The sequence below is a fragment of the Clarias gariepinus genome, chromosome 2 (assembly GCF_024256425.1).
Source record: "Clarias gariepinus isolate MV-2021 ecotype Netherlands chromosome 2, CGAR_prim_01v2, whole genome shotgun sequence".
NCBI classification, from domain to species: Eukaryota; Metazoa; Chordata; class Actinopteri; order Siluriformes; family Clariidae; genus Clarias; species Clarias gariepinus.
This window is the reverse complement of record NC_071101.1, coordinates 22,577,456-22,590,748: the sequence shown is the minus strand read 5'-3', so window position 1 is coordinate 22,590,748 and position 13,293 is coordinate 22,577,456. Positions and strand designations below refer to the sequence as shown.

The 13,293-nt window shown below is 38.8% G+C and overlaps 1 protein-coding gene across 2 annotated transcripts; it reads right to left on the bottom strand.

Moving 5' to 3' along the window:
* Nucleotides 1-330: 330 nt before the first annotated feature.
* nfatc3b (nuclear factor of activated T cells 3b) lies at nt 331-12,376 on the bottom strand. 2 transcript variants are annotated; one of them, XM_053480179.1, is made up of 10 exons: nt 11,893-12,376; nt 7,805-8,987; nt 7,405-7,567; nt 6,153-6,352; nt 5,719-5,891; nt 4,891-5,031; nt 4,699-4,754; nt 4,395-4,521; nt 3,340-4,134; nt 331-1,047 (listed from the first exon to the last, which is right to left on the bottom strand). In XM_053480179.1, the coding sequence occupies exons 1-10, from the start codon at nt 11,978-11,980 to the stop codon at nt 983-985; spliced, it is 2,991 nt and encodes a 996-aa protein (XP_053336154.1). In that variant the 5' UTR covers nt 11,981-12,376; the 3' UTR covers nt 331-982. The 2 variants fall into 2 exon arrangements, with proteins under 2 accessions (XP_053336154.1, XP_053336162.1); XM_053480187.1 differs by having other exon boundaries at nt 3,340-4,131; nt 11,893-12,375.
* Between the last annotated feature and the right edge of the window lie 917 nt (nt 12,377-13,293).

Below are 13,293 nucleotides of genomic sequence, written 5' to 3'. Positions count from 1 at the left end.
AACATATATATAAGGCAGTAAAAGGTTGCAGACTAATATACTGTAGTTAAATATAAAAAATGTTAAAGAAGTAAAAGACTTAAAGATTGTAAAGCATTTGACAACATGCAAATCTCATGAGAGAAAGTAAGCTTAAGGTTCAAACTGAGAGGAGCTAAAAGGTAGCACACCACTAAGAATATAGTAAGAAGGAAAGAAAAAATTATTATGGTTGTTGTTGTTTTTGAATTACATATTTCAGATGTATCCAGTCCTGTAAGTTTAAAGCCATAGTTGTACTGTATACACAAAGATTTTCATTTGAAAATAAAAAGTAATATTATGTTATGATATTATGTTCAAATTGCTTTATTTCAAATAATTTCACAAAACTAATATGAATTAATACATCATATGTCAAGTACCTAAATTCATAAATACAAACCTGGATTTTGAGAAACAATCACTTAACACAAACACATAAGTGTCTATCAATGAAAGGGTTTGCTACCTGAAAGCATTACAAATTAATGTAATTTCGGCAACTAAGTCACAATTAAGCCATGCCAAATTACAAATAAAAAAATCTAAAATATGATAAACTCACACAATCAGCTGACAGTGTAACAGTCCAAATGATCCTATGCAGCTATTCTAAAAAATTCAGTTTACAAAACAACACACATTGCATAGTTTTGGGTCTTAAATATGCATCACAGTCAACATTTTGCAAAAAGTTGAATATTTTTGTACAGTTAAGGCAGCTCAGTAAAAGACACACTAATGCCAGCAAAAGTCCTTAATATAAAAAAGTCTCAGACAGAACATTCACATTAGTATATCACCTAGCATAGCTTTAAATCATCATTGTATATAGTGATGGTCATCAAGACATTCATTTATTCATTCTCTTTATTTGCAGTTACAGTACATACTGTACGTCCTGCATCTACAGTGCTGCATTCCTGTTTAAGTAATTGATTTCTCAGTGTGGCTGGTTAAGCTATGAGCATCCATCCAATGATGAATCTGGACTTTGGAATAAGTCTCTTACTATGATCTCGCTCACTGAAAAGACAGAAAAGAGATAATTATATTTATTAAGCAGATATTACATCTGTAAGAGATTGTGGTAAATCATTTGTGTTCTTATTGTTGTTTTGGTTGTGGGAATTTTTTCAATTTTGTTCAATTTTGTTTCGAACAAGATAAGAAAATGCATTGAAAATAGTTTTCAGTGAACCCCTGAGCCTAAAAAAAATGAATATTATGAAAATATATCATGCAAGTTATGGTATGGTATGAACTTCAGCCTTCTACTACTGTTTATTTATACTTAAAGGAACTTATAGTACAGACTGACCCAGACTGAGAGGTTTATTTTTTTTGTATTTGTATTTCTGTACAATTTTCGAGCCTTCTCAGGGCAAGGGTTGTTTATGCAGTCTCACTCTCACAGTGGTTATCTCAGTTTGTCTTCCTGTAACTGAGGGCAAGCATTAGTCTGGGTGCATCATATTACAGTTGCAACTTGGATATGAGGTGTTAAGACACACAAGTTAAATATATCACTATGCTATCTTAGTTTGCTATATTTATGTCTTTAACTGTACCCCAACCAGAATTGAGAATTGGTCTGTAATGGTAATGTAATCCTAAATATAAAAAAATAACAAGTCTTAGAGCAACAGGTATTAAAACATATACAAAGATACAGACAGAGTATCTCTTTCTAAACTAATATCATCCAGAAAAGTACATTTGAATTTTAGAGTGAAATCGACATAACTACACAGAGGAAATGCATAAATTAATAATTTTTTTTTTTTAATCAAAAGGTGTAAGAGTAAGAGCCGATGAACCGCAACACACGCTCAGGGTTACACGGGCCCTACTTGCAATGAAAAGGGCTATGATAAGAAACAACAGCACTCAGTCATCGGGGGGCACAAACAGTCCACTGCACCTGTCCTTCCCAACACAGTAAAATAAGGCTGAAGCATAGTGGCAGAAGGCCAGGTAGTGTGTGTGTGTGTGTGTGTGTGTTTGCATACAGCACTAAGGGGACAAGGAAGATACATTTTACAGAATTATGTCTGTATTAATTAAACTACAGCAAACAGACCACATGTTTGTGATTACTCTTAGTCATAAATGTACCAGCCAAACAGTTATCAAGGTCACAGATGGAAAGATGATGAACAAAGACAATATATAGGGAAACTGGTGTGGTATTGTGCAGAATTGTGCTGTATAATCCCTGATTATTTCTACAGTGCCCTTACAGCTGTACATCAGTAACTATAGAAGATTAAGCTCTGTGGTATATTTAGCTCACAGTGACTTGATGCAATCCTCCATAAAGACCTATATCATTCCCACCATGCTGCAGGGGTGGAGACTATAATTAGGTGCAAACCAAACAGGTTTCCACACACTGGGGGTGGCAGCTGTCTTTGCTTGAGTGTAAACAAACACAAGCATATGGCCTATCTTTTAGAACAATGAGTGGGTATGAATTTGTATGAACACATGTCTCAGTCGAGCAATCGTTGCAGTAATAATCTGCTGCACAGATCTCACTGAACTAGTGTTAAGACCAGGAACTGCCACCCAAAGTTCTCTCATATCACCCCAGTCATTTCCTCAACCGTCTGCCTTAAATGCCTGCAGCAGATTCAAAACAACAGTACTTGCCAAAAACAACAAAAATGGACCTGCCCCACCCACCAGAGTCACTTATCAAACCCCACTTTGCACCACATGACCTTCAAACATCAAGCATGATTGACTTAACCTGCTATGTCCAAGGATACATGGAAGACAAATTTAATTACACATTCCTTGTCTTTTGTGTTTTTTCTTGCTGCTCTAATCCTGCATTCAACTTACCTTGGCAACAGGAACTCAGAATTACATCATTTTAACCTCAGTACAAGCTACAAAGTGGGGAAAAAATGAATGGGGAGAAAATATCTGTATATACAGTGGGTCTTATTTAAAGGTAAGCAATGTTGCTCTGTTTATTATTTATAGTCAGGTTAACTTGATGTTACCTGCTGAACTCAGGGTAGGAGACATTTGTCCCAAGTTCCTGAGTGAGAATACAGTGCTGAGCAATCATATGATTTTTTTATATTCGAAAGAGGTAAAGTCATGACAATTGGTCAAATGCAGCGTAACTCCTCCCTAACAAAGTTTTTAGCTCCTTTTATTACCCTCAAATTTTTTTAATAGCATGAGGATTTGTCTAGAGAGTATAGCATTCTGGATAAGAGTTTGCCAAATTATGTAACGTAACATGTCAGCAAATAAAAATTTCACAAAAAACTGCATATTATTAGAATATCAGATTCATACCATCATCAAGAGTGATATCCTGTAGCCCAATAGACTGGAAGGTCGGCTCCTTCTCCTTCTCTGGTTCCTGTTTAATGTTAAGCCTCTGTCCATCATTGGAGTGGTTTGATGATTCTCCAGCTCCCAAAGAGCTTATGGTTCCTCCTGTACCAGCTGGGGACAGGGTTGCGTTAGACTTTACGTTTACAGGAGCCTCTCTGTTCAAGTGTGAGGTAGAAGGCACTGTGGTAGGGGCAAGAACCTCCAGAGAAGACGAGGACTTCGGAAACACAACAAGGTCTCCAGAGTCATTAGCTGATCCATAGTTACTGAGGTTATTTGGATCGCACTGGGTTGTACCTGAGGTAGGGCTGAGGTAGCCCTCATTGTGCCTCTGACCAGAGACCTGATTCAAGCCTTGACCACCTCCAGGAGTGTTTTGATACCCAATCCCGAGTACAGAGCTCACATTCTCAGACATAACAGCTAAGGGTCTGCCTCCGTGCATTGAAGCAGGATCACAGGGAAGACTGAACTGTCCATTGTAAGACAGGTTTTGTTGAGGTCCCTGGTACAAGGAGGGCTTGGCAAAATCCAATGATACTGGGTGTAGTATTGGGGGAAGCCCAGATGCATCACTGAGGCTGCCATCTGGAGCATGATGTCGACTAAGATAAGGGGAGCTCATAGGAGAGTAGCTACGCTGAGTGGAGGATGGAACACAAACTGGGCCTGCAGAGTAGAGCCACTGTTCCAGAGGGCTGAACTGCTCTGGTTTATCTTCAACGCTGTCATATTCCTGCTTCACCTGCACTACTTAAAAAAGACAAAGACTTGTTAATAGAGTAAGACAGTCAGAAAATGTGCAGATAATCCAGCTTCCCAATACAGTATATAAATGCAGTTTCCACCAAAATGAAGCTTTAATTTCCTAAACAGTTCAATGCTTAAAAAAAGACCAATTCCAATCAATGTAGTCAAAATTAACATTATTAATATTCTTTGCATTACATCTTTTTACAATACAGCAAAATGTTTATCTCAGTCTTACATACAGATGTTTATTGTGCTTTTACCTGGAACATATGTAAAGCGTTGTATAAGGCTCCTTTTCCTTTTCCCATTGCTGACGTAAAACTGTACCTGCACAGATGTTCCTAAGATCCTCTTATGATATGGAGGGATCTTTACCACAATCCCAGTCTACAAAGGCAAACAGTAAATGTTTAAAACAACATCTTTACTTGATCTAATTATTATCAGACAGAGGCATAGCCTCTAATAATAATCATTATCTTTATATGCATTTGCACTTTTGTGATAAAGTATATACATATATATTCAATTAAAAAAATTAAATAAATAAAGAGAGAAACCTACATCTCTGCTCTTTTCATGAACAGTTTTTGCATCCACTTCCCACTGAGTTCTACCATCTGGAATGAACAATAAAACATAACTTTTAATAAAAGAGATATTTGGGTGCTTGAATGAGATGGGAAACACTTGCTCTAAGAACACTAACTCCTTTCATAAATCATTTAGGCAGGTAGCTCTGTGGAAGTCCCTTACCAGGGCCTTTTTCCAGGAAGATGACCTTTGACTCTGGGGTGATGTTTGGGCCGGTGATTACCATCTCCTGGCCTCCCATTGCAGAGTCAGAAGTAGGGCTGAACTTCTCTATCTGAGGCAACTCCTGGGCTGAGCGCTGGGCTGAAAAATAACCAATAGGGAAGGGAGAAGGGAAGTGAGAAACAGTTCATGATTCATCATACTATTATCTCTTCCATAACTTATTATGAGCCGTATTATGTAAGGAATATAAAAACATTAAGTGTTTTATTTGATCATTTTACAGGTACACTTCGGTTTGTGGAAAGCCCTTAGTTTTGTAAAACTTAGTTTGTTCACCATTTATCTTTTACCAGTTAGAAACATGCCGTTCCCCATCAGCCATCCCTTTTGCTTTCTCTCTTAAAGTTAATTAGCAAAAGAAATCAATGCAGGATGTCATGTTACCTAAGAAACCCAAAAGTGCATACTCTAAAGTGAGACTTTTTCCATAAACATTAAATTGTGTAAGTCTCTCCTTACAAAAAACATCACTATTATTAATGATCATTCATGTTTGTTTAGTATATATGTGTGTTTATGTCTTATTACATGCAGTCTGTCATACTGGTCACTCTAAAAAAGCTGTTATTATACAAACAACAGCACAATTAGAAGAAGTGCTTTAATATAAACCTGTGAATTGGCACTAATTTCAAAGCTGTTGTTATAAAAAGTTAACTAATAGCTTCTATTATTCAACAGCACTGCGGTCTAGTACATTATTGCACATATTCCAACTCCTGACCTCATATTATCTCCAGGCTTTGATTAATAGCATATACTCACAGCACTCTATAGGGATGGAGGCCACTTGCAAGGAGAGCACTTTTCCATTAGCTTGGGGAATGTGCACACGAAATGCTGCTCGCACTCGTGTGTTCTTACGTCCGATGTCGGTTTCTCCCTTCCGCAACTCGATGTCAGAATTTCTAAGCTTCAGAATTCCAGCACAGTCAATACTGCAAAGGCGACGCAGAATTTATCATATGGAACCATTAGAATTTTTTTTTTTTTTTTTTATTGTATAGCCTTATCAGTAATCACACAAATATTGCTTAGCCCTGACCTTTTACATTATTTAACATTATTTAAAATCAGTCATGAACATGCCACAATTTTTACTGGACCATTCCAGACTATTAATGTAAAAAAACATTCTATAAATTACTTAAAAAGAAAGGGCTTGATAAATGTAACTCATCAGTATATATGACACGAACCTTGCAGACATGTTGTTTTCAGGAAGGAGAGGAATCTCTAGAATTTTGGTGCTGCCAAACACCAGCTCCTGGCTTGGAGTGGCCACAGTTTTTCCTGTTATCCTGTGGACCTGATAAAACGCGTGCGGCCTCACTTGACGATCGTCAGCTGTCCCGATGAACATCTGCAGGCTGACCGGTTTTTCATTGTAACCAACGAGCTGTTAACAATTCGAAAAAGAAATCGTTATTAAGAATATGGATCGCCAACGACTGCAGCTAAATTTAAAACTTACGGTTGAAATGTATTATTTTGACGATGCACAGAGAAACGGCAATTGTGCTGAATAATAAAAAGTTGAAAACGGAAGGTAAAAAAAAAATTTGCTGACCTGTTATGATGAAAGCAAATAATAATAATAAAATAAAATAAATACATGGTTGCTCTGTTATTTAGTGAGCAAGTATGCAGGTGCAATGCATTCCTTGACCATGTGAACAAGCACAGACAGGCCACAGTAAATAAAAATGGAGGATAATGTTACAAATGAATGTTAAAAGCGCAGCTTAGCTAAGTCATCATCTGTTCCTGTGCTGGCAGCATCTCACCATTGGCTCGTGGGTATCCAATGTAAACAAACTCATCAACAGAGACAACAGTAACCGTTCTTGGGAACAAAGTAAAAATAGCGGAATTAGGCTACACCAGATGGAAGGTGTGCGATTCAGTGACTTGCTAAAAGAATATGAACAGACTATAGTGCTCCAACAAATGCAAAAATTTGGGAACTTACAATCATAGCGCTGTTATAAAAGTAAGCATAATCTTTCAGCTGTGGATTATACTGTCATTAAACATTTAAAAGCAGAAAACAGCAAAACAAATAAGCTCTACTCTAATTAACCTCATTAGATTATAGCTGTTTATATTTTAAGAATGTTCAGAATCTAGTTTATTAATTTCACACCATCTGTTTGAAGCAGTTTGGGCAGAGACCTGTAAGCGGCAAAAACAGCAGTGGTGAATCAGTGACCTGTGCATGCCATGCTGTATTTACATCAATTTGCATGTATTTACCTACAGTGCCTGGCATATTGTTTGATTGTGTCTAATAAAGATAACCTTTGAAATATGAATTAGTACCCTTTGTACATGTCATCCAGTTAATGAAGCAGCCTTTTTACCATCTTAGAAGAATATATGTAACCTTACTGGGCCACAATCATATGAGATCAGTTCTAACTTATCTATTCAGATTAAAGGCAGTCACACCTTCACAATAGGGTGTCGTCCACAGGCTGATTTAATGGCTCCTCGGCTGCCCTCCGTCTCATAGTGGGCTCTGTGGTGGGGTTTGGGTTGGACCTCCAATTTCAGCTCACACTGCCCATATTGGCTAGGCAGTGAACACTCCAGTGAAGGTAAAGATGTGGACCTAAGCAGATATATATATATAGAGAGAGAAGTAGGCTCAGTCAAAAAAAGACATTAAGATGATGTGGTAAAAGCCAGAGAGGAAGCGTTAATTTTAGACTTTCACAAAACTATTCTGTACATAAGAGTTTTGAATGAATTGATAACATTCTGTCAGTCTATTAGATAACACAAAAATATTTTTTATCTTCAAGTTAATTAAAATAAATCAATAAACATAATATTTATCATCTTATACCTGAACAAAGGTGTGTTTGTTTGCTTAGGTTTTCCCCAAGTAAAAGGTGGAGGGACTGACAAGTAGTGTTCCACTATGTCTTCTTTTTTCAGGGTTGGCAGTGAAACTTCTAAATTTGAATCCATCGAGGGAGAAACAAGTGTATTCTCCTCAAGTCCAGATTCCCCGTGTCCGGACAGCAAGGTCATACAATCCTGACTGTGGTTCGTCTGGAAAGTTCGTCTAGTTTTAGAGGGGATGTCCACATCAGATGCACAGGCCTGGAAAGAGGCAGTCATCAAGCCTGGACTTCCTAACCAGGTCTCATCAGTCACACTTCCTCGTGGAGAGTGAGACGGGCTCGGGGTGGGAGAGAGATGAGGTGAAGACGAGCCTGGTATACCGTCGCCGCTGGAATACGGGCGCTTCCCATAAGGCGAAGTAGGACGAGAAGAGGGTTTAGAGGGGGATGATGAGTGCAGACGCGCACTGAGCCAGGTGTCCTCGTTAACACTAGTACGAGGTGACTGATAAGGTGAATGATGGGGCGACAGTGAATGAGAATAGGGTCGTTGGTGTTGGTGATAACGGGACCATGGGTCCTCAGTGTATGCACAACCTGGAGAACCAAAAGGCGATACCATAGGAGACACCTGTGGTGATGCTTGGGGTGAGGCAAGAGGAGAGGGCAGAGGAGAGCCCTGCGGTGACACCAGTGGCGATGTAAACCTGAAACTCGCTGCAGCTTCAGTCAGCTCAGCCTCTACATCATCATAAACGTGGGAAAAAGACTCGCAGGAGGAGGCATCTGAAAGCCAGCTGCGGGATGACAAGCTACTGCATGGGCTTGGGCACAATGCTGAGGTGTCTCTATAGGACGCATCAAGAGGTAAATACAGCTGGTCCCTGGATGTTAGGGGACCAGAGGCTCCTTCTTGCTCCAAATGGACCCCATGTTGCTGGGTACCCGGATCTTGTTGGCAGGTTGTTGGGATGGAGGTGATCTGGATGCTAGGGCAATCAAACACACGGCTTGGAGAATCAAAAGGATTAGATCCAGTGGTAGAAGCAGTATAGCTGCTGGTAAGAGGGCCTTGGGAGTGTGATGATTGTGTGACACATTGCAGCTCTGAATGTTGCTGGAAAACGGGTTGTTGAATTGCAGTGAAGAGGTAACAGGACGGGCCATTATCGGCACCAACATCTACAGCAAAAAGGGAAAACAGGTATTAATTAGGCTGTTGTGGCATCTAGTTAGGATGAATGATGATAGTAGTAGTAGAACAATCTTATATACAACACTGTCCTAGAAGTTGTGAATGAGTATAAAAAGTGAATGTAACAAATATTATGCCACATGCTTTAACATCCATTACAAAATAACAAGCTGTATTATTCTAATGGCCTCTTGAATAATAGCAAATTTGTCATAAGTATATCTTATTAACCCGATACATACAAGTGAGTAAACAAAGGGCTACCAACATACTACAGCAGTTTACTATAAATAACACCACTCACCCACACATACTCACACACGCGCACACACAAACATACACACACACACACTCACACACACACACACACCAAATACAGGATGCTTGGTGAGAAGACAGAATAAACTGATTCAGCTAAAGAGTGCACAACTCCAGTCAGGCTGGGCTAGAACTCAAAAACTCAAAGTTTGACAATCTGCTTGCCATTTGAACAATTCGGGGGGGAAATCACCAAACACTGTTGTAGTCCAACCCTCCAGAACTGAAAGTGGTCTTTCTGTAGAGGAAAGGGGTTACTCTCATAATGTGTTGCAAGTGTATTTTAGAACTGAAAGCTATTTACTTCACCGACCAACACATTTGAACTTTTTTTGCTTTTTATATCTTGCACTCACCAGGTTTGGATTATGCAATATAAAACCACTAGCCTAACACCAAAACCACCTGCCTAAAATTGTGAATGTCCTCGTTGTGCCACTGACTTATCAAGCTTGAACTCCACAGGACCTATGAAGGTGTGCTGTGGTATCTGGTACCAAGACATTAGCAGTAAGATTCTGTAAGTCCTGTACAGTAAGTTGAGAAGTGGGGCTTTCATGGATTGGACTCGTTTGTCCAGCAAATCTCACAGATGCTTGATTTGATTGAGATCGACAAGACAACACCTTGAACTGTCATCCCTTTATCCATTCCTTAATAACTTTTGCAGTGGGACATAGAGCATTATCCGGTTGAAGAGGCCGCTGCCATCAATAGATGTACTTAGTTTGCACAAAGATTGAGGTAGATGGTATGTGTCAATGAAACACAGTCACATGAATTCCTGGTTTCCCAGCAGAACTTCTGCAAAGAGCATCTCACTGACATATTGTCTTGTCTTCTTCCCATAGTGCATTATGGTGTTATCTCTTCCCTCAGTAAGTGATGCACATGCACAAAGTCACTTTGTTCTACTGCTCCATGGTCGAGATCTGATGTTTATGTACCAGTTGTAGGTGCTTTCACTTATGGACATTGGATTGGAAATCAGCACAGGAACTCTGCAGCTGCAAAGGCCCTTACACAGAAAGTTGTGATACATTGTGGGTTCTGACACCTTTCTATGATAGTCAGCATAAACGTTTTTTTTAGCAATCTGTGCCATAGTATCTCTTCTATCGAGTCTAGCATTCACCTCCTACAGGCATCAGTAAGCCTTAACCACTCATGACCCTGTCACTGGTTCAATGGTTGTCCTTTCTTGGACACCTTTTGATAGGTTCTAAACACTGCATCCTGGGAACACCCCACAAAACCTGCTGGTTTGTAGACACTCTGACCCAGTCATCTAGCATTCATAAACTGGCACTTGTTAAAGTCACTCAGATACACTTTGAGTAAGAATAAATAAAGTACATTTTAGTATACCAATTCAATCCTTCTTTCTTAAGAAGGTGCTTTAACCTGGTCATGCAGGACCTATCCTGGAAACACTGTAGGTAAGACACACTAATTCAGAACTAAGGGCAATTTAGAGTAACTAAATCACTTGGAGAAACCAGAGAACCTGAAGGAAACCCACAGATACACTGGGAGATCATGTGAAACTCCACACAGACAGTAACCTGAGCTCAGGATCAAACTGAATTCACATTATTATTATTATTATTATTATTATTATTATTATAAGTAATTATTGTAAGTAAGGTCGCTGATTGTGAAAATGATGACCAGAGGTTTGGGAAGTGGAACCAGACTGTGAACAAATGTATGTCCTTTCTTAATTACTTACTTGCATAATACTTTTATTATTGTAACAGCCACATGCACTAGGAACTACTAATAACCAACAACTAAGGACCATTGACACATTTAATATTTAATTTACTTGTAGTTATATAGTTATTAACACGTTTATAATCATGCTGGTGTCAGCAGTGTTTATTTCCTAATCTTAATCCTAATAACTAGGATAAATATCGTAAAAAGTTTAATCATTTCAAGTTCTATAAAGCATAAAGATGAAAATTGCTGATAATGTCATATGAAATGATTTCAAACATACATCTTGACACAGTTTAGAAGTTTTGGGGGTTCTGGGGGTTCATGTTTAAATATCACAAAGAAAATAAATAGAAAATTGACATGTTATGCAAAATTGATATAAAATGGTTCTTCAATAACAAGGAATAAAATCAGTAATTAATTAAGTAGTTCTGTCTTTTCTTATTGATTTTTTTTTTTTGTCAAGTAAAGCAGGAATCCTAGTCACACAACCTGCAGTAATAGCACTAATATACAGAAGATGAGCTGTTACTGAATGTTACAGTACCAGGCCTGGGTTGTGGTAACAAAACTATACGATCTACAAAAATAAAGGAGCGGAAGTCTGTTTTAAAAAGGGGGAACTGGTAGAATCGGTGCTCTGCCGTAACCACTGAACCGACTCGTTAAACGCAGGAGGTTTTCATGATTCAAAGTGAAACTCTCTTCCTCTGTAAGTTAACTGTTGCACAGCTGGAGGTGAAGGGAGGAGACGGCTGTGCACGTTGTGTTTGTTTTAACCTGAAGTCCCATTAATGCCTTAGGAGTAATAAGAGCTGTACGGGTAATTTGTAGGACTAATCTACTAACCTGTGTGGCCTGAGGCCGTCGCTTGACTGTCCTCTCCAAAAGTCAGCCTGAAATCGAGCTCCTCGCCTCCGTACTTCGCAGCAGTCATTGCATCTGTCGCGTTAGAATTCTTTCTGCTATGTTATCTGCGATCAAATCTGCATAATGCAGGCTCGCTACAGCAGGCCGATGCCAACTTTCTAAAGTGTACTTTGGGTTACGCGGTGCCAGCTCGCAAACCCGGAACACTCTCCCAAAAGCGCGAGCAAACTCACTAACATTCACTCCTGGACTTGTTTCTAGTCAGCTGGATACAATCCGGAATCGCCCGTTTAAGGAGGATCTTACGTTGGCCTTTGAAAGCGTCCAAATATTCGCGTGAACATTAGCCAAACTTCTCCACTACACACTCGCGAGGGCGCTCCGAGCCGCGCGCGCGCGCGTGACGTCAGCACGCCTGACAGACAACAAACTCGGGAAGGAAACAAACAGCCACACGCGCTGCGTCCGAAACCGCACACTACACCCTGCTGAACACACACACACACACACACACAATACTGTACAAAGATGACTACTATCACAAGGTCTCTGACTACAATGCAGGAAATATAAGTGGGAAGTGCAAAACAACTGAGCATTAAAAACACCTCAGCAGATCTTTAGTGCTTTAACACGTTAGAGTTAAGGTTATACGGTATTATTTTATAACCTTACCTCAAACTATTATTGTAAATATATACTCATTTAAAATGTTTTTTTATATCATAATTAAATATGTGTTTAGTTACAAGTAACAAGTTGTAAATCATGATAAAAGACTGGAAGTTTTCTGCAAGACCTGGGTATTCACGTGACTATGGGTTATTATTAATTAGTATTATTATATTTGAGGAAGAAACATGACCTACATCGAGGTGACAATGAAAAGGCACAAGCACACAGTAACAGATTCTGCAAACAAGAGATGTAGAGTGTTTCCTAGGACATTTAAAAAAAGAGAGCAGCTTTAAAAAAAAAAGAGATTGCATGACTTTTATGCTCTTTGCATAAACTTTGCATAACTTGCGGGTTTTACGAGAATGCTGCAAGTTACACATTTTTTTAATAAAATGTTTTTCATTATAAATTTGTTTACATTATATTAATTTTGTACCCCTACAGTTTCAAAAATCATTTTTTATCAATAAATTATCTTCAATTCTCAAAAACATAGAGGCCAGGGGTCTCTACCAGGAATCTAATATAAGATTAACTGCATCAGTGTAAATATAAATAATTTTTCACCATACCACATTCATTCTTCTTCTATTAAAGTTTTCTGATTTTCTGTTGGTTTCAACACTCCAGTGCCCAAGGTATTGTACACAAACTTTCTCTTTTCTAAAAACGCCCCAATTCAACTCATGGGTTAATAATCAA